This window comes from Globicephala melas, chromosome 7 (assembly GCF_963455315.2).
Source record: "Globicephala melas chromosome 7, mGloMel1.2, whole genome shotgun sequence".
NCBI lineage: Eukaryota > Metazoa > Chordata > Mammalia > Artiodactyla > Delphinidae > Globicephala > Globicephala melas.
The window spans coordinates 19,611,698-19,635,539 of NC_083320.1; the positions used below are offsets into that span (position 1 = coordinate 19,611,698).

General features: G+C 55.3%; 1 protein-coding gene across 8 annotated transcripts in view; it reads left to right on the plus strand.

Annotated features, from left to right (window-relative positions):
- TNS1 (tensin 1) overlaps positions 1-23,842 on the plus strand; it is a 205,309-nt gene that overhangs the window by 145,773 nt on the left and 35,694 nt on the right. For 6 of the 8 annotated variants that reach the window (XM_070045901.1, XM_070045904.1, XM_070045902.1 and 3 more), the window contains 3 exons: positions 10,278-11,831; positions 18,048-18,134; positions 23,192-23,388. In XM_070045901.1, coding sequence (XP_069902002.1) covers positions 10,278-11,831; positions 18,048-18,134; positions 23,192-23,388 — 1,838 coding nt within the window. The remainder of the gene's footprint in view (positions 1-10,277; positions 11,832-18,047; positions 18,135-23,191; positions 23,389-23,842) is intronic. The other 2 variants (XM_060301866.2, XM_030852177.3) reach the window with 1 other exon arrangement.

The window sequence follows — 23,842 nt, forward strand, 5'->3', positions numbered from 1 at the left end:
TTTAAAAATTTTACAAAATCCTATCAAAATAATACTATGGATGGGATTCAGATGTGCAGATAAACATGAAGGTCGTATGCAAATAAAATCTAGGTTAACACTGTTGTAAGGGTAGGGACTATTGGGTGGACTGGTTGACCATACCCTTTCAAGAGCCGGGGGTTTGTCAGTTAGTCCCAGAAGGCTCTATGGAGGTAAGAGGATAATTACGGTAGTTTGTCCAAACTGTGGTCTTACAACAGTCCTGCGCCGGGTAAACTGGAAGTCCTTCTGCCACCAGTTTGGAGCCTGAGGCATGCAACCCCTCTTCTCCCTTCCCCATTCTTGATGGTTTCTGGGAAGTCTTTGACGCTGGGCTGGGGTGTTCCCCATCTCATCAGTGAAAATGCTGTTAAGATAAGGCAAGGGCCAGAGTACAGAGCACCATTTTTGTTCTTATTTTTCTTCTTTACTCTCAGAAAGAAGCAGCTAGTGATGCTGGCAATGGGGAGGGGGCTAGGGATGAGGTGTCTGCTCCGAAGAGGGAGAAGTAGGTGGCCTGCACCCGGCATGCCTCTCCCTCCCGGGCCTGCGGTGCCCGACCTGTCTGTGAAAGGTCTGGGCGTCAGCGTGGGGTGGCTGCAGAAGCACTTTGGGGTGGCAAACTAACTGGGGCTCGGTCAAGGAGACACCGGGCTCGAAGCCACTGCTGGCCTGGCTGCAAATCCTAGGCCATCTCCTACTGCCTGTGGGAGTTGGGTTGGGCACTCAATTGAAACGCAAATAAGAGATGGCATTTGGTGTCCTGCTGTCAGTTAGGGACTACTGGTACTTTTCAGGGCACACCAGGCTGATGGTGGGGTCATTTGGGCAGCTCGTGTGGCTTCTAGCTGAGGGGGCTCTTTTGGACCTGGCTGCTTAGATGTGAGGGTAGACATCACCTACACTCCAAAAAGTTATCCTCTCCGCCATTCGTGATTGTCATGGGTGGGAACAAACGGAATACCAGTAGCCAGTGACCTGGAGGCATCTCAGGTGGCCCGGCAGGTCAGTGTCCTGAGCCAGACACACACTCGCCTTCCCAAAGTCAGGCCTCAAGAACGGTCAAGGTTCCTGGGTCAGAATCCAAAGCTTTGCACTGCATATGTCACTTTGGGACTCCCATCCCTCCCAGCATCCTGCGTGTGTGATACCCCAGGGTCACCTCTGGGAGATATAGGAGCTTGTGGGGGTTTTCCTCCTTTTATAAGCCAAGGAAGTGTCCTGGCTTCTAGACTCTGCCCTGCGGTGGGTGTGTGCTGGGTGGCGAGGAGGGAGAGAGAGAGGAAAAAAAGATTTCCACCTTATTGTTCAGCAGCTGGAAAATTGTTGTCATCTGTTCTGCCTTTCATTTGCTGAGAATGGGGAAAAAATGTGGAAAAATTTGGGGAAATAAATCTCAATACCCTCATAGGAGCTCTCACCCTTCCCTCTCCCTCTCCCTCACGTCCCAGCCGCTTTTCTCCCACTTCTTCTCTGGGTCCTGGAGCCACAGTGGGTTTGGGACTGGGGCCGGGCCGGGGCAGTTCTGAGGCTGTGCTGGGCTGTGCTGGGCCTGGACGGGGCTGGGGCCATCGCTGGACTAGGATGGAGCTGGGGCCGGAGATGGGCTGGCCTGGCCACTTCTCACTCCATGTGGAGGGCTTGGGAAGCCACTGTGATGTCATTCAAGAGCTGCATAGCTACGGGATGATAAGTGAAGCCCTGGGGACCCAGCTGGCTGAAATTACAGACAGAGTTTTATCCCACTGGCTTCCTACAAGCCAGAGTGAGGCAGAGCAAGCCGAGCTGAGAGGGGGAGAGAGAGAGAGAGCGAGAGAGGGAGAGAGAGAGAGAGAGAGAGAGAGTGCGAGCGCGAGCTCGAGCGTGCCCGTGAGCGAGAGGCAGAGGGAGGGAGTGGTGTGTGTGTGTGTGTGTGTGTGTGTGTGTGTGTGTGTGTGCGCGCGCTCCAGAGCCACGGGCAGGGCAGGCAGGCGGCACTGGCTCCTCCCACCTCTGACAGTCCGAGGGAGCCCAAGTAGGACACAGACAGCGCTGGGAGCTGCAGCCATGGACGGATTATTTGAAACTTGAGGCACAAGGAGCAGAGATCAGTTCAGCGCGCTTCTTTTCCTTCCCCTCGCTCCCTCTCTGTCCAGAGGGTAAGTGTCTGCCGGGCGGCTGTTTCTCCCGTGTGTGTCCTCGTGTGGCTCTCTGCGGGATCCGGGGAGAGGGTGGAGGGTGGCTTCTGGGCCTGGGGGCTGGGGGCTGCCGTGGACCTGGACTGGGTAAGGGCGTGGGGCTGCGTGGGGCTGTGGCCTCTGGCGTTGCCTTTGGAGGCAGATGGGGCCGACCTGGCCACCTCCTTCCTGGACTCGCTGCCCTGGAATGTGTAAGAGCCGCCGCCTCAGGTCTGAGGGGTTGCTGCGTCGGAGGGGGGCAGTGGATCTGAGCGGCCTCACCCTTTGGGGTAGTGGTTCATGGTGGGAGAGAATGGGATGGGCAGAGGGCATGTGGCAGAGGCATGGACTCGCCCCTGAAACATTCCTGTTTATTCAGGACAGCACCCGCACCCCCAGTTCTGTGGTCTGAACTTTGTGGCACCCTCGGGGCTGACCATTCCCCCACTGGCCTCCTGTGGGCTCCCATTCATGGCTTTCTCCCAACTTTGGCAGGGCTCTTGGCGGCTCGACTGTGCCCCTGGCCAGGAATCTCTGAGTGTCCAGGCGGGTGCCCTGGCCTGGCAAAGAAGGACGGCGGTTGTTGTGGGCTCAGGAGCTATTTTTACCATCCGGAGTGTGCCTGTGGTATCTGCTGCCCGGATAGGCCGAGGGAGGGGACTGGGAGTGCCAGTCTCTGGTTATAGTGCCTGGCGTGGGAGCTGAAGTCCAGGCTGGAGTCAGGAGGCTGGTCTGCAAGTTCACGTTCACCCCACTGGCGTGGGCTGGCCCGTGACCAGGCCGGTCACTCACCCTCCAGGCCCTGGTCCCTTGGGTCTGAAAGAAAGGTCACCGTGAGGTTTTCTGTGCCTACTCCCCTCTCTCTGGAGGAATGCAAGTAAGATGGTATCTGTGTAAAGTGTGTGGGTCCTTCCTGAGGAGGCCCTGGGGACACATCTCTCATCATCACTTGACCCAGCTCCGTATTTTATATCGTGAGGTTCTTGGTCTGCAGCCACAGCTGGAGAGTGCCCCCGCCCCCCCAGGCTCCTCCAGCGTCTTCACCTTGAAGCACCATTAGGGGGAAGAGCACTGTACTTGAAGCAGGGAGGCGAGTCTGTAGCCCTCGAGCTGGGTGACCTCGGGGGGTTCCCGGAGCCTACGGAGCCTCATTGTCCTGTAAGATGAGGGGTGGGCAGTGGATTAACTGAGCCCTCAAGGCACATCAGCTCCCCAAACCCCATGGCTTTTAAAAAGCTCTCGTGGCTCAGCTGGTCCCGGGAGCCACGGGCGGGAGCCGCTGGTGGGAGGCAGCTCTGGTTTCCATTTCTGTTTGGATGGTGACTTTCTCCATCTTCCGCCTGGGCCCTGGGCTTAGTGCCTCCCTCCTTCTTTCTTGCCTCGGCAGATTGGGTCCACAGAGGCAGATTTTGGGGTGACCCTGGTGAGGTCCCTTGTACAGGGGACAGAGCCACCTGTGTAAAGATTGACTGCAGCCCTGGGAAGAATCTTGTTCTCTTCTCTCCAGTATCTGAAAATGCAATGGCTTCCCTCTGAGTGCTGCTAAACAGGAAGAAAGACAGGTGTCTGCCACACCCGGACTCATCCGTCCCTGCCCACAGGGCCCCGTGCTTGTCAGTGTGGCACCAGTGGACACTTCCCACTGTGAACCTGAGTCCCTGAGGTTGCACCTGTCACCTGCCCGCTTTGCCTCTCAGAGGCTGTGTCTCCTCTCTGTGGTTCCCCTGCAGAGACTCGGTCTTCAACCCCTAATTCTGAAGCTCTTCAGAGCCCCCGAGGAAGCCCTTTCCTATTTAGAGAAGTTCTAGAACTCTCTGTGAGCTGTGTTTCGAACAAAGGGCTGCCTCAGGCCCTGGCTGGCTGCGAGGGTTGCGCAGGGAGGTCAGCATGTGTGGAGTCCGGGACTGTCACAGATGGGCCACAGGAGGTCCCTGCTGCTGTTGCCTGGGCGTCTCAGGAGGACCCCCAGGCCATGCTCGAGCCATGGGGCTGAGGTTCCCCACAGATCTCTCCATCCTCCACCCCTCCTCACACACCTCCCCTGGGTGTCCATCACCCCTCTGAAATTATGTACAAAATTTGTATTTGGGCATTCTGGGGGGAATTCTTCAGATACCGCAGGGGGTCCTCGGCTAGGAAAGCGAATGTCCACTGGACTGGGCTAGCGCGTGGCTGAGGCGTCCTGTGGGGGATGCCATAGGGTGGGCTCTGGCTCGGCCAATCTACAAGGACTTGCACGGGGCCCAGCCTGTGCTACCAACACCCGTCTTTCATGATATTCTGGCTGCGGTGTGTCTCTTCCCTTTGGGAGAAGCTCGAGGTCCACCTGGAGTCCCTGATTTTCCACTTCTCTGGGTGGCAGTGGGAGAACAGTATCTCAGTGGCTGACAGGACTGTATAAAGCTTTAGTTAATGTTCTGCAAGAAGCCTGATGGAACACCTCACGCGTGCCAGGCCCTGCGCTCCGTAGGGCCATCCTGTATAGCTGTGTGACCTGTGCATTGAACCCAAGAGGCACTGTTGACGTAGACCACGTTGTGAATGGTACTCTCTGCGAACCAGGGACTGGAGGAGACGGAGAAAGAGGTCAAGGCCTTCCTCAAGGAACTTAGTGGGGAAGACAAACGTGGTCGACAGTAGTGTCTGTCCAGTGGGTGACCAGTGTTACAGTCATGGGAACAGCGCAGTGGGAACAGGAAAAAGGTTTATCTGAGTCTGGCGGACTGTAGGAAAGGGGTAAGGCCAAGGGAGGCTTCCCAGAGAGGTTCACAGTGAGCCTGAAGGAGGAGGAAGAGGTTTGCCAGGGAGGTTGGGAGTTGCGGGAGCAGGGTGGGGAAGGGCCTTTCAGGAGTGGGAACAGCGTGTGCGAGGCACAGGGTGCGAAAGAGCATGTGAATAGTGTGAGTAGCGTGGGGCGTGTTTGGAGTGTTGAGGACAGTGAAGGGGAGGCTTCAAAAGGCAGGTGGGGGCCAGATGATCAAAGGTCTGCATGGCCGGCAAGGGGAGAGGTTAGCGTGCCTGTGGATGTGCCAGGCCTAGCTCAAGGTGCTTAGCGCCTGAATCCTGTCACTCAGCAAACCTGCAAGTAAGCATCTGAATCTTCACCTGATGGGCTCGGAGGCCGGGCTCCGCGTGGTGAAGGAGGTTTAGTGGTTAACACAAGCTGAATTAGCCGTTAAGATGGGGGCCATCCTTCTGAGTGAGCTGGTGAGGGGGTGGGGCGGGAGGGGCCCTTCCGCTCTGCTTCCTCTCCAGAACTGCATCCCTCTGGCCTCCCTGGTACCCTTCCTCTGGCTTTCACACGTTGCTTCTCAGTAGCCGCCCCCATCCCCCCAGCCTCAGCCCACCTCCCCACCCCATGGCTGGGGAAGAGGTCGTGGCTAAAGGGATAACACACCCAGAACTTGCTCTCCTGGCTACGTCCTGGCCAAGCTTCACTGTTTGTCAAAGCTCACCTACCTGCCCCACACATGTGGTTTTTGATGCCTCATTCCCACGTTTAAGGAGCTGAGAGTCCCTCCTGGCTTGCTGGGGCCCCCGTCTGCCTCTAAACCGCCTGTGTCCAGGGTGGGCACCGTGCCTCTTCCTATTGGCACGGCATTGATTTTCCTCCACGTTGGTTGGTCATCACTGCTCCGGGTAATGTATTGTAATGAGCTGTTATTCTGCTGGACGTGGACCCAAAGGACTTTTTATCATGAAGGGCCCCATCTTGAAGACCTTAATAAATCATTCACTGTGCACAACGGGTCTGCTCTTGGACAGGGAGGGGTCTCTCGTCACTGAGTCACTTTCTTGCAGTCCACCAGGCTGGCACCCTTGACTTTTCCCGGTTGGCCTGTCTGTTCTGACACCTAAATAAGTGACATCTCCCCACTTGACATTAGTGAGAGAAGCGGAGGTCCTTAACCTCAGGGCTCAAAACGCTGACCACCTGGGTCAAGGTTTCCCAAGATGTTACCCAGAAGCCCCTGAGAGCTAGTTAAAATGCTGATTCTTGGCCCTACCCTAGATCTATGCGTGAAAATCTTTGGAGATGGGGCCCTGGAATCTACATTTTTTTTAACAATCCCCAGAGGAGATTCTTATGAACATCAAAATTAGACAGCAACTGCCCAGACGCTTTATCACTTTAGCATCCCATGTTTATTTCTTGTGTTCCTTTTGAAGTGTGTGGGATGGACACATCTTTCCTTTCCTGCGTACTGGCCTGCGCTGTGCTTCCAGCTACACCCGAACTTCCGCAGTTCACTGGAGGGAGCCTAGGGGGTAGGGAGTAGAGAGTAGGTCCACGTCCAAGTCAGCTGGGGATTTTCCTCAGAGCTTTCCAGAAGCATGACACGCACATCTGGATTACGGCCGCCGTGGAATAAGGGCCCCTTGCTGCAATCCAGCTCAGCGTTGAGGGTGGAGTCCAGGGCTTGGAGCAGCTGCTGGGAAGAGCCAGGCATAATCAGACAAAGCAAGCAGGGCCTTGAAGAGACTTCTCCACTTCCCTAGAGAAATGGGCAGGATGTCCAGGCCGGCCCGGGCTGGGCCTGGGAGCTCAGCCCCCTGGGCTGCCTATACCTTGTGTTCCCCCGTCTCAGCACCCGCAGCTCCACCCAGGCAGGCCCCTCCCTCTATCCCCTGCTCCCTCCCACTGGGTGTCCAACTCCCTCTCATCTGAGATGTTTTTACCTGAACTGGCTGGGCCCATAGAGGCTGCTGGGACTTCAAGATGGATCTGGTGGCCCCTTAAGAGCCTTGAAGCCATCTCCTCTCACCTCTCCTCCTCCCCCACTCTGTTTCACTCCTCTTTGCTCTGCCCGCCTCTCTCTTTTGCCCTTCCTGCCTTAATAGATTGAAACCGACATGGTGTTCCGGCTTCTTGCGGTCCTGGTAAATAGCTCTTAATGTGGACGTGGTTGATGGGGAGAAGGGGATGACAAGCGTGTTGTATGGCGTGAGGGATGTGGGCTCTTTCCTTCACTCCTGATGGGAGCAGCAGGTGTTCGTGCCCCTTAGGTGCACTGGGATTTCAGCAGAGCCCTCACGGGGGCTGACAGACCTAGGAGGGGCCTGGGTGTCCTCAGTTTCTCCTCTTGATTTGAAAAGGAAGATGACCCAGTGCAGGTGTAGCACAGCCTGGAGCGTGCTGCCAGCACTGGGCATCAGGAGCAGCCGGCCCCTTCTCTGAGATCAGGAACAGGCATTTCCACTTGTACTTGGCAAATGGGATTCAATTAAACAGTCTACACTTCTTCGATTTTCTTACTAAGCCTTAGTTGCCTGGCAGTTATCATCCTGATGTTGTTCCTGTGAACAGTAGCCCATGTCGGGGTAAATGACGTCGTGGCAGAATAAATTTGATATTGGCATTTTCAAAGTCAGTGAAGAGTAAGGCGTGGCCCAGAGGGCCAAGATATCAGGTAGTGGTAATCAGTGTGAATTCTCCCTCCCTGTCTTGGAAGATGTTTTTTTTGGTTTTTTTTTTGCGGTACGCGGGCCTCTCGCTGTTGTGGCGTCTCCCGTTGCGGAGCACAGGCTCCGGACGCGCAGGCTCAGCGGCCATGGCCCACGGGCCCAGCCGCTCCGCAGCATGTGGGATCTTCCCGGACCAGGGCACGAACCCGTGTCCCCTGCATCGGCAGGCGGACTCTCAACCACTGCGCCACCAGGCAAGCCCGGAAGATGCTTTCTTGTCTCTCTTGCCAACAGCTTGTCTTTTGTGAACCCTAGTGAGATGCTGGGGTGGGTTTGCTTTCTCCTAGGAAGGAATGCTCTCAGATCTGCTCTGGCTTGCACCCAGTGGTTCTCATTGCCTTCTGAGTATAAATGGGAGGGCGTTGGACACTCCACCCTTTGCTTTGCTCCTCCCCGCTGCTTCCCGGCCTATGTGCGCATGGACCTGGGAGATGAGGGGCTTCAGGGGATGGAGGAGATCCCAGGCCCAGGAGAAATACTCTGTCATCTCACTGTGTGGGCTGGAGAGTAGGGCCAGGGCCTAGGAATGGGCCAGCAGCTTTCTGGGTACAGTGAGAAGGAAAGACAGCTCTTCGGACTGCCACTAAATGGTGTGAGGGGCCCATCCTCACGGGAACCACCCTCCAAAATCTGAGTGGATGAGAGCCTTCTGTCTGCAATACTTTTCTCCTCTGGAAACAGCCAGCCAGAGTCTCTTTTTTGTGTGTAGAACATGGAGCCCGGTTCTTTGGAAGGCCACAGCATGAGGGGCAGCTTCTCATCTGCATTTCGGCCCCTTTAGGGATGATGCCATGTGAGTTGGGAGAGGCAGCATGTGTATAACTGCATCTTAGTAGCCTTTTGGGGTCCCGGAACACGGGGCAGGTTTTCGGAGAATCAGACCTTTCTCAGCCAAAACCCATTTCCAGTTCAGACCGGCGCCATCGCTGTGAGCCCTGGGCTGCGGCAACACTCTGGTCCGGTGTCACTTGGGGCCTGCTGCTGGCTGAGACCCCAAAGCCCCAGGGAAAACTGGGGGCAGAGAGATGGTTCTGGAGGGTTAAGTGAATGGGCAGAGCCTCCAGCCCCCAGGGGCTGCGTGTGGACGATGTGCCTTGTCGGGCATGTCGGTGCTGGTGCTGGGGTGACGTCACTTGGTTGGCCTGTGGTTTGTTGTGTGTGTGTGTTGATCAGGATGTTCCTGTTTTGCGGTTGTCTGATCACTTGTTTCTGGCCGTGGACTTCTGGATGAGTGTTTATTTTTAGAGGCTGCCACTTCTGGCCTGAGGGCTGATCCTTGGGCATGGTAGGAGCTTGTATTTTCTGAAATGTTTGTGGCTTTAAATTTCAGTATTTATTTTGGGGTATTGCTACTTTCTATGTGTTTATTCTGTGGGTGCGTGTGTGTGTGATATGACAGTGCAGAATAATAAAAAATTGTGTGGTCTGTGAAGTTCTGCTTTAGCTTTGATTTTAATTTAGTTTTTTAAAAAATTTTAAATTAGTTCTGATTTAAAATCCCAGCTTTACCAAGTACTATGTGTCTGCAAATAAATGGTTTCACGTCTCAGTTTCTCCGTCTTTAAAATAGGCATAACAACCCTGACTCACAGGATTAGAAATAACGTATGTGTAAACGTAGCAAAGTGTTCCCTGAATGTTACTGTTAACATTAGTATTTGTGTATTCGTATCCACACCTGCTCTTTCTGACCGCGGTGCTGGGGCTGTCTGGTGTACTCCGTGAGTGCACGCGTCTGGGTGTTTTTGATTTGGGTGATTTCTGGTGGGAGTGTGTGTCTCTGGATGTCTTTTGGTTTTCTGTGTGTGAGTGTGTGTGTGATTGTTGGTGTCTGGGCTGGAGTTTGGGAGGGGGCTTTTTTTCTTGCCAGTTGGGGGCCTGCCTTGGAGGGGGAGGAAGGGAGGTGTGTGTGTGTGTGTGTGTGTGTGTGTGTGTGTGTGTGTGTGTGTCAAGGCTGGAAGCTGGACTGCTGACTGTACAGCGTGTGAAATCACTGAGTTCCTCTGGGCAGGGAAGTTCTTCGTTCCTGAGTCAGCCCTTTGGCCTCTAGCCACCCAGCGCTCACTTTTTCCTTTCAGAGAAAGTATTGCTCACGGGGTCCCCAGAGCATCTCAGACAAAATGGCACAGGGGGCACCTCTCCCTGCTGAAAACCTCTACTTTCGTGTCCTCAACCCCTAAGATGCTCCCTCCACCCTTGGCCCCTGAAGCTCCTTTCCAGAACGTCCACGGGCCCTGGCATTCAGAGGGAAACTGTGTCCTCCTTAACACCGGGCCTGCCGCCTTTGCTGGACCCCATCTCAGCCCAACACCCCAGGCCCTTGGGAAACGAGCGCAGGGCCGCATCCAGGCTTTGGACCGAGGCATCTTGCCCCCAGGACCCCGGCCCAACCCTGGACTCCACTGCCTGGCCCTGACCCTGGGTGCAGGGGAGGGCTCTGCTCGGAAGCTCGGGGAAAGAGTCCTTTTGTCCTTTTGCCCTCTGCCACCTTGGCTCTATCTCGGGGTGCTGAGAGGATTCCCTTTGGGGATCCAGGGAAGGGAAGCTTTCAGCTGCTTTCCTCGGGAGAATAGAAGATGTCCCGCCTCCCACTGACATCTGCTGTCTGTCTCCCCTCTGGTCCCTCCCTTGTAGAGGTTGTGGGCCACACGCAGGGACCCCTGGACGGGAGCCTGTACGCCAAGGTGAAGAAGAAGGACTCCCTGCACGGCAGCACCGGGGCCGTCAACGCCACGCGGCCTGCTCTGTCGGCTACCCCCAACCACGTGGAGCACACCCTCTCCGTGAGCAGCGACTCGGGCAACTCCACAGCCTCCACCAAGACAGACAAGACCGATGAACCTGCCCCCGGCCCCTCCAGCGCCCCTGCTTCCCTGAGTCCCGAGGAGAAGCGTGAGCTGGACCGCCTGCTCAGCGGCTTTGGCTTGGAGCGAGAGAAGCAAGGCACCATGTACCACACGCAGCATCTCCGGTCCCGCCTGGCGGGGGGCCCTGCTGCTCCCTCCTCCGGCCGCCATGTCGTCCCGGCCCAGGTTCACGTCAATGGCAGGGCCTCGGCATCTGAGCGGGAGACAGACATCCTGGATGATGAGCTGCCCAACCAGGATGGGCACAGCGTGGGCAGCATGGGCACACTGTCCTCCCTGGATGGGGTCACTAACACCAGTGAGGGGGGCTACCCGGAGGCCCTGTCTCCACTGACCAACGGTCTGGACAAGCCCTACCCCGTGGAACCTATAGTCAATGGCGGGGGATACCCCTATGAGTCTGCCAGCCGGGCAGTGCCTGCCCAAGCTGGCCACCCTGCCCCCATGCGACCCTCCTACTCTGCACAGGAGAGTTTAGCTGGCTACCAGCGGGAGGGGCCCCACCCAGCCTGGCCACAGTCAATGACCACCTCCCACTATGGCCATGACCCCAGCGGTATGTTCCGCTCTCAGTCCTTTCCGGAAACCAAGCCCCAGCTGCCCCCAGCTCCAGCCCGGGGCGGGAGCAGCCGGGAGGCTGTGCAGAGGGGCCTGAATTCCTGGCAGCCTCAGCCACCTCCTCGCCAGCAGGAAAGAGCCCACTTGGAGAGCCTCGGGCTCAGCAGGCCCAGTCCCCAGCCATTGGCAGAGCCCCCCATGCCTGGCCTTCCCGAGTTCCCGCGGGCGGCCTCCCAGCAGGAGATCGAGCAGTCCATCGAAGCCCTCAATATGCTGATGCTGGACCTGGAGCCAGCCACAGCGGCCGCCCCACTGCACAAGTCCCAGAGTGTCCCTGGGGCCTGGCCCGGCGCTTCCCCGCTCTCCTCCCAGCCCCTCTCTGGCTCTTCCTCCCAGTCCCATCCACTGACCCAGTCCAGATCTGGCTACATCCCCAGTGGGCATTCCTTGGGCACTCCTGAGCCTGCTCCCCGGGCCTCCCTGGAGTCTGTCCCTCCTGGCAGGCCTTACTCACCTTATGATTATCAGCCATGTCTAACGGGGCCCAACCAGAGTTACCGTCCAAAGAGCCCAGCTGCCTCCTCCTCGTCTGCCTTCCTTCCAAACACCCAGAGCTCTCCGGGTCCTCAGCTGCCCCCAGTCTCTCTCCCTGGCCTCACCACTCAGCCTCAGCTTCCACCGAAGGAGGTGACTTCAGACCCATCCCGAACCCCAGAGGAAGAGCCATTGAACCTGGAGGGGCTTGTGGCCCACCGGGTAGCAGGTAAGAGCCTCAGGGGCCATGAGTTCTGGGTATCCCCTCCTTATTCCCTCCACACCTTCCCTCTCTGGTCGTGGCTGGTGTTGCTGGAGCGAGGTGCAGGCCCAGCCATCACGCCTTAGCGGGTGCTGCTTTGGCCTGGGGAAGAGGCTGTCAGGAGCCCACATGACAGCCATCCCTTCCTGCATTCGTTGCCTGTTAGGCTCCAAGCCAGGCACTGAGGTTCAAAGATCAGGAATTTTCGGTCTAGTGAGGGAGCAGGTACACAGACAGATAATTCTAACAGAGAGCAATGTGTGCTACAACAGAAGTGGGGAACAAAGCCCCAGAGCCTGGGAAAGCAAGGTTTCCCACCTAGGGCATTCAGGGAAAGCTTCCTGGAGGTGGTGACTCCAGGGCTGGAGTACAAATTTTCTAGGCAGAGAGGAGATGCTCTCTGCAGCTGCCTGCAGTGGAGAAGGCCTGGAGAAGGTTGGAGGGAGGCCTCTGTGGACTCCAGTTCCCTTTTGAGCCCTCCCAGAGGCACAGCAATGCCTGAGAGGGTGTCCTGAAGCCCTTGGGCTCCATCTGAGTGTTCAACCCTGGTGTGTCCTTTCAAGATATTTCTCCGTTTCTGGGGAGGCCAAGGTCCATCTTCTTGTTCAGCTGTCCTGCTAGTCCTTGCTTTAGGACCAGCTCTGTATGGGAAGCGGGCACTGAGAAACAGAGCCCTATTTCCTATCAGAGAATGGACTTATTCTCCAGAGAGAGGAGACAGAGTGGGGCAACCAGATGAGCTTACTGGGGAGATAAAGGCAAGAAATGGCAGCGTGTCCAGGGCCATGTTGGGAGGGGCAGGAAGGGCTCCCTTCCTTCCCTCTGGCCTAAGCCTGTGACCATTCCATGGGGGCAGCCAAACTGGGCGGGAAATCCTATGAGTTGGTTTTATTGTGGAGGTGAAGCCCAGACCAGGGTGGACCAGAGCCTGGGGCGAGGGGGACCTTGTGCCAAGCCCCTCAGCTGACAGGGTGGTGGGTAGTCAGGGAGCAGAAGGGGAGCCTGGGCAACTGACTCTGCCTTCTGTCCCTTTTCCTAAATTTAGGGGAAGCTGAGTCACCATGCCAGCTACAGGGAGGAAGGGAGACGCCGTCCCTGAGGATGGATGGTGGGTTTAGGGAAGTAGCTGGGGCCAGGCCAGTTGACTGTTGGGTTTGAGTCCAGGACCTGGTGTGGTGGCATGGACTCCCTGCTCCTGTATTTCAGAGCAGAGCACAGCCCCCAGTTCAACTACTGGTAACTTGAAATTGGCCATAATGGCAGTATTCACACTATGGAAATTGGCAATCAAGGACTTCCCCTGCCCTGGTAGCATCACATCATTGTCTTTACCCAAGAGTCAAAACATAAGATGAGTAGCTCTATAACCCGAGGGGTGAAATGCTCCATGGGGGTCCCCGTGGGGCTGGTGTCTTCTACTTTTGTCTACATCTGGGCCCATGAGATAAGGAGTACCTGGCTTGTCAGCAGAAACCATTTTCCTCCTGGTTTTGTTGAAGGGAGAGGAATGGGCCCTCTCAATATTTTACAGAGTTGGGGTGGTGGCCTGAGGAATAGTGACACTCTAGTCTAATAATGGGCAGGATCCAAGGGGCTTTTCTCTGGGGGAGCAGGATGAGTTTCCTCCTTTTCACAGAACCCTCTGTATAGCTCTCCCAGAGCTTGCTCAGAAGGAAGCCATACTTTAATGGCCCTAGAAGGATGTCCATCTTGTAGTGGCTTTCACCTCATCCTTTTCTCTCCTACCAGTTTCTGAGGTCTTGCCTCTCAAGCTCCATATCCTGTAGCTGCTCAGGTTTTGGCTGCCAAGAAGTCCTATGGAGGGAGGGATATTGTTGGCACAGTACCTGTGTCCTCCAACCCTGCTGTCATCTCCTCCACCAACTGTGAGTGACTCAGTCAGGAGAAGGGATAAGAGCTTTAGAGGGGACAGTTATATTTGGTCTCCAGGGCTACAAAGGACCTCTTGGGTCCATGCCCTGTCATGAACAGTATTTCTTATGTCAGCAGGTCCTGCTTGCACAACTTCTTCAGTAGCCCTATCCGCAGTGCTGTGTAGATAAAGATGCACCAGCAGGATTAATTTGTAGAACAGTCCAGGAGCCAAGGGATAGACTTTCAGCACTGCCTTTTTCTTCTCATTTTACATTCTTCTGCAAGAAGCTGGAATGTAAGCTTCAACATGAGTAACCTCAGATCCGAGGGAGAACCTCTATATGGTCATCAGTATGATCTGGTTTCTCCTGGCCTTTCTCCCTCAAGTCTGCTCTTTTTCCTTGGCTGTCAACTGAGGCTGTTATACCTCAGTTCCATGTCCTTGGTTCATCCCACTTTGATCCAACTACTCCTTACGTCTTATTTCAGCTTAGCGCTCAGAGTATGTAGGGTTAGTTTTCTTAACTTGACAAAGGGTAGGTACTGTAGCACATGTCACACTTTCTTGTGAAACATTAGAATTAGAAGCATTTCCATTACACCAGGGACAAAATAAAGATGCCTGTTATCACCACTATCATTTAACATTGTACTGGATATCCCAGCCAGTGCAATAAGACAAGAAAAGGAAATAAGAGTCATAGTTGTTGAGTCCAATCAAGTTATCTTATGATCCTGATTCTGTGACTGTACTGATCTCAGGTGTCTCTAGAGGTAGAGATTTCAATGCATATTGGAAATCAGAAGTTGATCTTATCCTTAAGGAGTCTAGAGTTTAGAAAGGGGAAAAAGAACTGGAACTTTAAAATGAAGTTATTTGTAATAAGAGAGGTATGAAGAAAGTTCTGTGGGAATGAAGAAAAAGGGAAGCTCACTATCAGCTGGAGAGATTGGGGAGGCTCTTTGTTGAGTGTGGCTTTTACAGAGCCTTGGAAGATGGGTAGGACTTTGAAAATGGGTGAGGTCGTTGGAGAGAGAGGGCTCATAATGAAGATAGGAAAACTTAAGGCATGTTTGAAGAATAGAGTGGATTGAGAGCATATAGGCTGTGTGAGAGAGAGTCAAGAAAGGTAGCCTGGGGCCTGCGTCTGTTTGGTTGTAATACCAGACTAAGGAGCCTGAATCTTACCTAGTGGCAGTGTAGGAAGCCATTACTGTGTTTAGGAGAGGATGCCATGATCAGGGCTGTAGTTTAGGAAGATGTATCTGGTGGGTCTGGGCAGAAAGGATACAAAAAGGGAGAGACTTTGAGCTGGGAGATGCTAGGAGCTTATTAGCTAACCTAGGTGATGGGGGCTGAGTTAGGGTGCTGACCATGGAAATGAAAAAGAAGAGATGGGTGCCAAGGATGCTGTGGTGGGATGAGAACTGATGCATTTACAAGTTGATTGGATGTAGTAGGTGAAGAAGAGGAAGACATCAAAGATAATTCTGAGGCTCCATGAATAGAAACAGAATGATGGTTCCATTAATAAGCCAGAAGTTAGCAGGAGGAGCAGGTCTGGTGTAAGATGAAGACCTCAGTGTTAGATATGTTGAATTTGAGTGACAGTGGAGCCTCCAGGTAGAGATGTATGGAAGGCAATCAGACATCGGAATTGGAGCTCAAAAGAGTGGAAAGAGCTATAGATTTGGGAGTCATTCTCACAAAGGTAAAGGTTAAAGCTTTGGGCATGGATGAGATCTCGATATGTCAGAGGGCATGGAGAGAAAAGAACTTAGAATGAGATGGCCACGAGGGAATGGAGGTCATACGGGGGACTAAGAACAAATGTTCAGGACAGAGAGAGGACACTAGGACAGCCGGTCATCACAGAAGTCAGAATAGTAAAGAGTTTCCAGGAGGAGGGGTGGGAGGTTAGCAATATCACTGTGGAGAGAGCATGACGAGAAGGACTCAGGAAACTTCACTGGGCTTTTGCCAATTAGGCGGCCCCAGTGATTTTCAAAGGCATATTTTCAATAGAGTGGTGGTGACAGAAACCAGACAGGGATTGAGGAGTGAGAGATGAGAGGGTGCAGACAGCATATCAACCACTCTTTTGAGTGGCTTTGTGATAAGAGGGAAGAGGGTGGTAGCTAAAGAGGGTAGCAAGATACTGAGAACTTCTTTCTGTGAATATAGGAGCCATGAGAATGTTTTTAGAGGGGGAGGAGGGAGAGGTTGAATATGGAGGGAAAAGGGAGAAGAAAAAGATTGAAGAGAAAGAAATTGATAGACTAGGTCTCTAAGGAGGTAAGGGGAGTTAGGCTTAGGAACCCAGGTGGATAATTTAGGCTCAACCAGGAGGTGAGGTACCTCTTCATGAAATAAGAATAGAGGATGGATACAGATATAGGGAGATATTGGTGTCAAGCCTTGGGAGCTTGAATTGAGAACCCGATTTTTATATTTCATCATGGAAACAGGAGTTGAGATCAAGGCCCATTCCATCATTCATTCAATGTGTGCTCTTAATCCATGCTACATGCTAGCCTAGGTTCTGGAAAAATGGTGGTAAACAAAAGAGATAAAGATCCTTTTTTTAAGAGGTGGAAATGGACAATAAACAAATATACATATAATATGTCAGATGGGTGATAAGTACCATAGAGATAAAATAAAGCAGTGAAATGCCAATGAGGGGTGAAGGGTTGTGGGGGGTGGTGGTAGGATGTTCAGGGAAAAGGCTTCCCTGGGCAGGGAGGGAATGTGCCAGATGGAATAGCAAGTGCAAAGGTCCTGAGGCGGGAGTGTGCCTGATATGGGGAAAGTAGGGGGCCCGAAATCAGAGAGGGAATGAGCATGGGGACCAGCTTTCTGTGGGCCTTGTAGGTGATCATAAGACCTCTGGCTTACACTCTGCATGGTGTGAGAAGCCTTAGGAAGGATTTGGGCAGAGGAGTGACTTCACCTGACTTTCTCTAAACACATCAGTGTGGCCAGGATGGAAGGAGGGAGACCAGTTAGCATGCTGGTGCTTTTGATCAGGATGGTGTCTGGAGATGGTGAGACACACTCAGATTGTAGACGTATTTTGGAGGTGTCGCCATCGAGATTTACAGAGAGACTAGACATGGGATGTGAGAGAAGGAAAAGTCAAGGTTTCTGGCCTGAGCCCCTAAAGGATGGAGTTGCTCTTTATTGAGATGGAGAAGGACGTGGGAAGAGCAGGCTTAGAGGGGATATCAGAAGTGTGAGTTTGGCCACATTAGATTTGAGGTGCTCATGAAATGTCCAAGACAGTTGGATGTATGAGTCGGGAGTTTATGAGGGAGAGACTGGAGCTTAGAAATGTGGGAGTTGTCAGTATATGATGTCATGTGAAGTAAGGCACTGCATGATATCGCCTAGCGGGGTGAGCACAGATAGAGAAGGGTTGAGTTCTGGAGCCTTGAACATTTAGCAATTTGAGGCAGGAGGAGGAACCGGCAAAGAAACTGGTATGGAGCAGCATTTGAAGTGGAGGAAACTCAAAGGGTGTGGTTCTCTGGAAGCCAGGAAAGGGTGATATTGGTCACTGCATGGCCCCTGTGTTGTGAGATCGATTGGAGTCAGCTGGGGGGAATAAAAGGACCTCACAGGTCCTTACAGGTCCTTACGGTGTATCCTCATCTTAAGGACTTTTCGGTGGTACTCAGCAGTTTGGGGCAGGAGTAGAAAATCCTAAGTGGCTCCCGTGGAAGAGGGTTACTAAGAGGGGTGTGATGGAAGAATGAAGGGCCGAGGGATGCCCCGATGCTCAGGAAGATGACCCTCGGGCTCAGACTGGCAGGGTCACTGCCGAACCCAGGAAGAAGCAGGTGACCGTGAGAGGAGAAAGGTCCTGGGATGAGGTCGTGTTGACCGTGAGGGCGGGTGAGGTATGGGGCCACAGGACTGAAATCTCCTGGTCCCAGGCTGCTCCATGCTGGGGTTGGAAAAGAGAGAGGTGGGTGGCGTCCTGCTGGACAGCAGAAAGTCCACCTGCCCTTTGGAGAAACGAGACCCTAGATCCACCCTCTCATCTTGTCTGACACCCTGCCCGCCCCCCTCCAGCCTGTGGCCAGAACCCAGACTCAGAACACTGACTAACCTTGATTTTCTCTTTGTTTTTGTTTTGTTTCGTCTTGTTAAATGCCTTGTCCCTGGCGTTCTTCGTGTGTCCCGTGTCCATCTGTCCCCTGTGCCATGGGCGTGGTGCCTTCATTGCCTGGTGTCCTCCCCCCCCGCCCCCCCTCCCTGCTTGCCTCCCTGCTGCCGGCTCCCTGGGGTGGGGTGGGGAGCAGCATACAATGCCAGGCTGCAGGGCACTGGGCAGAGTGTTGGCTCCGGGCACCCTCCTCTCCACCGGCTCCGATCTTCCTCTCTCTCTGGTTGGTTCCTCTCCCTGCTTCCCCCTTTATGACTTACCTGAGCTCTCCGTTTCTTTCTTTTCCCTTCTTCCTTCATGCGCTGCTCCTCCACATTTTTGCCCACTTTCTTCTATCTCCTCGTTTCCCATTTCCTCCTCACTTTCCTTCCTCTCCTTCTGTTCTCTCCGTCTCTTTCTTCTCCTTGTCCCCCACCTCTTCTCTCACTGCCCCCTTCTTCCTCCTGCCTCCCTCCTCTCTGCATGAGTGGGTGCTCCCACTTCTGCATGGACACGGCCTGATGCTTCCAGCCTTGGCCTTCCCTGCTGGGAACAGGGTCCGGGGTGACTAGGTGAACTTTCAGCCCCCCCGTGGGCACACAGGCCTTTGCAACAAGGGTGCTCAGTGAGGGTTTGGGACAGCCCGGCTCCCCAGCTACCTTGGCCAGATCACCTGGGCTGCCCGGCCAGAGCCTCAGCAGGAGCCAGGCCGAGCTCTGCGTGGACCAGCGGGCACAAGACGCAGAGTGGTGCCCTGCCACCTGCTGCACTGTCCATTCTGGAGTACAGCACTCCCTGGGGACAGGGCACCCCCTCTGACCTCATCCTGAATCTCTGATCCTAGGACCCATGGCCAAGAGTCGGAAGCCCTGGGTGTGGTCCTGGCTTTTCCTGTGACCTCCTCTGTGACACTCCCGGGCAAGTCTCTGAATTGCTCAGAGCTCTGTCTCCCAGTGTGACACGTGGAGGATCGTAGCCTTGCCACGTGCCTTTTGCATGGTGGCTTGATGTGCCCCAACATGGTGGACCCCCCGTCAAGAGTCACGTTGCTCTGTTAGAGGGCGATGTCATCCACTAGCGCCTCCCACCAGCTCTTGGACACACAACCCCTAGACTTTTAGCTCTGGGGAGGGAATCACCTCATCCTTTCTCTGCTCCTCAGAGCCCAGAGGCCCAGGGCAGGGAGAAGACGATGTGCTCAGGCTTACCCCAGGCCGTGGCCTTGAGCAGTTCCGGGAAAAGCCTTGGGGGTGGGGTGGGGTGGGAACTGTTGACTCCCAGTGGCAATATCTGCTGCTCTCACGGCCCCTCCTTCTCCCAGTCCATGGATAATGGGGAGATGGTTCTAGCAGAATGCCTCCTGTCCCCCTCCTCTCCTGTCCCTCCACCTTTTCTCGGCCCAGTGGTGGGGAGTGCGGTGTTCAGTGGGGCCTAGGGTTTGGGCAGTTCTGGGGGGTCCTGAGGGGAGCTGGCATGGCTTGCCCTGGGGCTGCTAGTGTGGTTGCCGTGTGGCTTTCTGGTGCCCTGGCCCAGCAGGTGGCCTCCCGGATCCCCTCCCTTCTGGAGCCCCAGGCAAGCAGTCGGACACCCAGCCCCGCCACCTGGAGCTGAGGAATCCAGTGTTTTGGAAATTGGAAGGCTGGAAAGAAGAGCTGGGTCTGTCGGGGTGGAAGCGGCCAGTCCTGGGGCGGGTAGGGGAGGCATGTGATGAAGCCTGACACCAGGGCATATGGAACTCGGGGGTGGTGGGCAGCCATGCTCCATCTATTAACCAGGTGTATTGATGTGTGTTAGGGCTACAGCCCCTGGAATTGCCCGTGTGTGTGTGTGTGTGTGTGTGTGTGTGTGTGTGTGTGTGTGATGAAGGGGATTCGCGGCCTCGGTTCCAGCCCACTTTAGGGGAGCCTTGGAGCCAGCTGTTCCCCCGAGCACAGCACCATCCTGGGGGGCAGAGTGAGGACCCCGGGAGATGGGGCTGCTCCGGCCCCTTGCTCTTCAGGTCTGGTGGTCAATGTGGAGGCCCCGGGCTGAGGTGACCACTGTCCTCCAGGAGGAGGGGAAGGTCCGATGCCCACAGTGTGTGACTTGGAGGATGACAAAGGGCTTCTGGATGTAGCGCGTTATTGTCCCAAAGGCCACTTTCTGGCCGCTCCTCGTGCTGCCGGGGCTGGAGGGCTGGACTCACCAACTTTCCTGGGAGGACCTTCCAGAGTCCCTTGCCTGCCTCTCTTTCCCCCTTTCTTCGTGAGCTTCCTCTGGCCCCCGTTCTCCTGCTGGGGAAGGGCTGAGTGTGGAGGTTCTGAGGGTGACTGTGACCCACCACTGTTCCTGCCAGGCTAAGGCTGCGTGCGCCCACACGTGTCTGTACGTGTGTGTGTACGCGTGTGCCTGTGTGTGTGCAGGGAGCGGGGCACGTAGACGGAGGCCCTGAGAGCGGGGCCGGGGCCAGGAGACCAAGAAAGTCCTGGGGTCGGGGGTGGGGGAGGGGAGGAGGCCGGTGGGGAGTGCGGGTCTATTTTTATTATCCGTCAGCTTCTGGGACATGAGGGAGTGGTGTTCTCTCTCTGACACTGGCTGTCAGCTTGTGTCCAGACGTCCCAGCTTGGCTGAGGAACAATGGGGCTCTCTTCTCTCCCCTCTGCCATGGCCCGTCTCCCCTCCCGTAGAGAGAGACAAGAGAGAGGGAACATGGCTCTCTAGGCGCTCCGGGGCAGATCTGGGACTGCCAAGGCGGACAACAGTGGGACACTGTGTTCAAACAATGTGAGAGGCCCAGGCTGGCCACTGGGGCCGTGGGTGCTCTGCGGGAGAGGGGCTGTCCCCGTGGGAGTGGTATGCCGGGTCTTCCCCCTTCTGCAGCGGGAGGCTCTGCCCTGCAGGACCCTAGCTCTTTGGACGGCAACCTGTCCATCCCCCCTGCCTCTGGACAGAGCCGGTCCCACTCCAGTGGTGGTGGAGAGGCGGCTTGGAGAGGTGTGATTACCCTCAAGTGTCTGAATGCCTTGGGCCAGGTCTCGCATCCTCCAAAGCCCAGAAGCCCCTCCAACGGTCCCGCCTCTTCTCTGGGCCGCTGCAACCCTCTGCATCCCCGGAATGTGGGGGATGTTCTGGGTGCATCGGGGAGAATGCTCTCTGTCCCTCTGGGAGACTTAGGGCCTCGAATTGAAACAGACCCAGTTTTCAAGGGCAGATATCGGATCCCCAAACAGGGAAACTGGCCACCCCTTGCAGAGGCACGGGGACCTGCCAGAAAGAGGCTGCGGGTCTGGGCCAGCCGGAACTGAGAGCAGCCCTAATGCGTTTCTTTTAACCTTGGGGCTGAAGTTGGTTCCAAACCCCAAGGGCCTTTCCCAAATGGGCCTCCTTTGTCACGATTATTATTAGAAAATCAATGGCTACATCTCTTTCTCTCTAATGTTTTTGCCAGGAGTGGAAGCAGCAGCGACTTTGGACCAAGCTGCCCCAGAGGCCTGAGGGGGAAGGGGGCTCGACGGTGGGGGGAGCACGGCCAGGGACAGGGCCGGTCAGGGTGCTTCTCTGAGGGCTGGCAGCCTGGGATTGCTGGAGGGTCCCGGCTGCTGCCCCACCCTTTAGAGCCAGGCCCCGTCTTTCATCCGTGTTGATGATCATAGCAGCCCCTGGTTAGGTAGGACTCTGCGACCCCCATTTTTCTATTCTGAAAATAAAGGTCCTTCGAGGCAAGGGGTTTATTTGCTTTCAGTAAAGCAGTCGTGAGTCTGGTTTACTGTCTTTAGCCAGGGCTCTTTTTTCCTCGGTTGAGATGGTAGGCAGGTTGCCTCTGATTAACGAAGAGCCCGAAGTGGAGCCTCAGAACATCCCCACCCCCCCCGAAAAATAAAGAACACCGCCCCACCCAGCTACCTTCTGCACTTACATGTGCTCTCCAGATGGGGCTCCTAATCAGGAGATGATATGAGTGCATGACTTGGAGTGATGGTGTGAGTGTTCGAGAGTATGTGTCCATCCCTCGACTTGGCAGCCGGCAGCCTGCTGTTCATGACAAGGAGGGAGGCTTCCCAGCCTGTGCTCGTCATGACAGCCTTAGTGGCTGCTCCAGGCTGGAGCTGAAGGGCCCCCAGGGCCACGCAGACCCCACTGTGGAGGGTACATGGTGATTCAGTCTGAATGAGGGTGACTTCTGCTTGGTTGAGCTGGCGTGTCCCTGCGGCCAGCTGTGTGTGCGTGTGCGTGTGCGTGTGTGTGTGTGTGTTGTGTGCATGTGTGCCACGAGGCGGTTGGTCTGCCCACAAGTGCTGGCCTGAGGCTGCTGTGGCCAGGGTCTCACAAGACCTTTGATAAGTCCCAGCACCTCTTCTCACCTGCCCCCTCGGGTGGTGGTGAAAGGAGGGCTGGGAATTTCCTCCTGCAGGACAATGAGGGCAAGGGGCCCGCCCTCAGGCTGGGTCTTGGCCTCTGGGCCCCGGGGAATGAGTTCTCTAGGATTCTGGAGCCAGCTCAGTGAGGCAATGGGTTTCGTGCGGCAGCCCAGCTGTGGGAAGAGGGAGTGGGAAGGGAGGAGGGTGAGATTAACAACATCCCCAGGCCTGCGGAATGGAAGGGAAGTGCACAGAAGCAGATGGGGCGCATGGCGTCGGGCTCTTTGCCTGCTGCTCTGCTGGGAGAGGCAGGCTGGAACCTGGGCCATCTTTGGGGCAAGAGAAGGGTGAACAGATAAGGGGCCAGCATAAAGGAAGCGGGAAGGAGCTTTCAGAGGTGCACTGGATGAGGGTTGGGCCCTCCCAGAGAAGGCCAGCAGTGTTCCGGGGGCCGGCTGGGGCTGGGGACACTGTGACAAGACTTAGTCATTCCTTGATTTCTTCTCGCGAGCGCCATTTGCAAGATGATGCATCATTCATTCTTTCCAAAAGTCTTCCCCACGGGCCTGGTGTTGCTTGTTGGTTGATGCAGTCGCCTTGGAGACTGATTCTCCTCCCTCCACCTTCCCTCTTTTGCCTGGAAGCTCTGGCCCTCTGCCTCCGGGGCTTGGAAGAAGTTGACATCTGTTTCTTGTATCAGTCCTTTGTGCTCTGGGCCCCAGCCCTGTGCAGAGTGGAGATTCTTGGTGAAGGCCAGCCAATCTAAGCCGATCCCCCACCCTGCAGAGGAACCGGGGTGTGGGCAGAGGGAGGCTGGTGGGAGGATGTGCTGAGGGGAGACAAGCCCAGCTCCAGCTGGGCCCCCTGGGCTAAGATGCACTGCCTTCTCTGGGGAAGTTAGGCCCGATGGATCCTTTCCCCCACATTATGCTCAGTGCTCTCTACGTTCTGCCATTCCTCCCAGGGGTGCAAGCTCGGGAGAAACAGCCTGCAGAGCCCCCAGCACCTCTCCGGAGGCGGGCAGCCAGCGATGGGCAGTACGAGAACCAGTCGCCAGAACCTGCATCACCCCGTAGTCCTGGGGTTCGCTCCCCTGTCCAGTGCGTCTCCCCAGAGCTGGCTCTCACCATCGCTCTCAATCCTGGAGGGCGGCCCAAAGAGGTGAGTCCTGGGACCGTATCCTGGGGCCACAGAGGGTAGCGGAGCCCACCTGAACTATTGAGGAACTTGATGGTTAACTGGGCAGCAATGACCTGTCAGTAAACTCAGTAATCTTTCCTCCCTGCATCCTCAGCCTAGGTCTCCTCTCAGGCTTGTGGAATCTGGAGCCCATTTCCTTCCCTAAATAGCTTTTATGCCCCTACTTCTTCCATGAACACTGAGACTGAGGTTCCCTTCTTGATTCCTAAAGGGCCCCCCCTAGAAGGGTGGTAAGGATCCTGGGTATGATGTAGGTGACCACAGTCTCTAAACTCCAAGCCAGATCCTAGAGACTGACTTTGTTTTTGAGCCCTTTCTAGATGTGTGGTTTTCTCGGGAGATCAAATTTCAATGTCAATTGTTTGTATTTCTGAGACGTTCAGTAGTTTGAGGAAGTAGGTCTTAAACTTTAGCG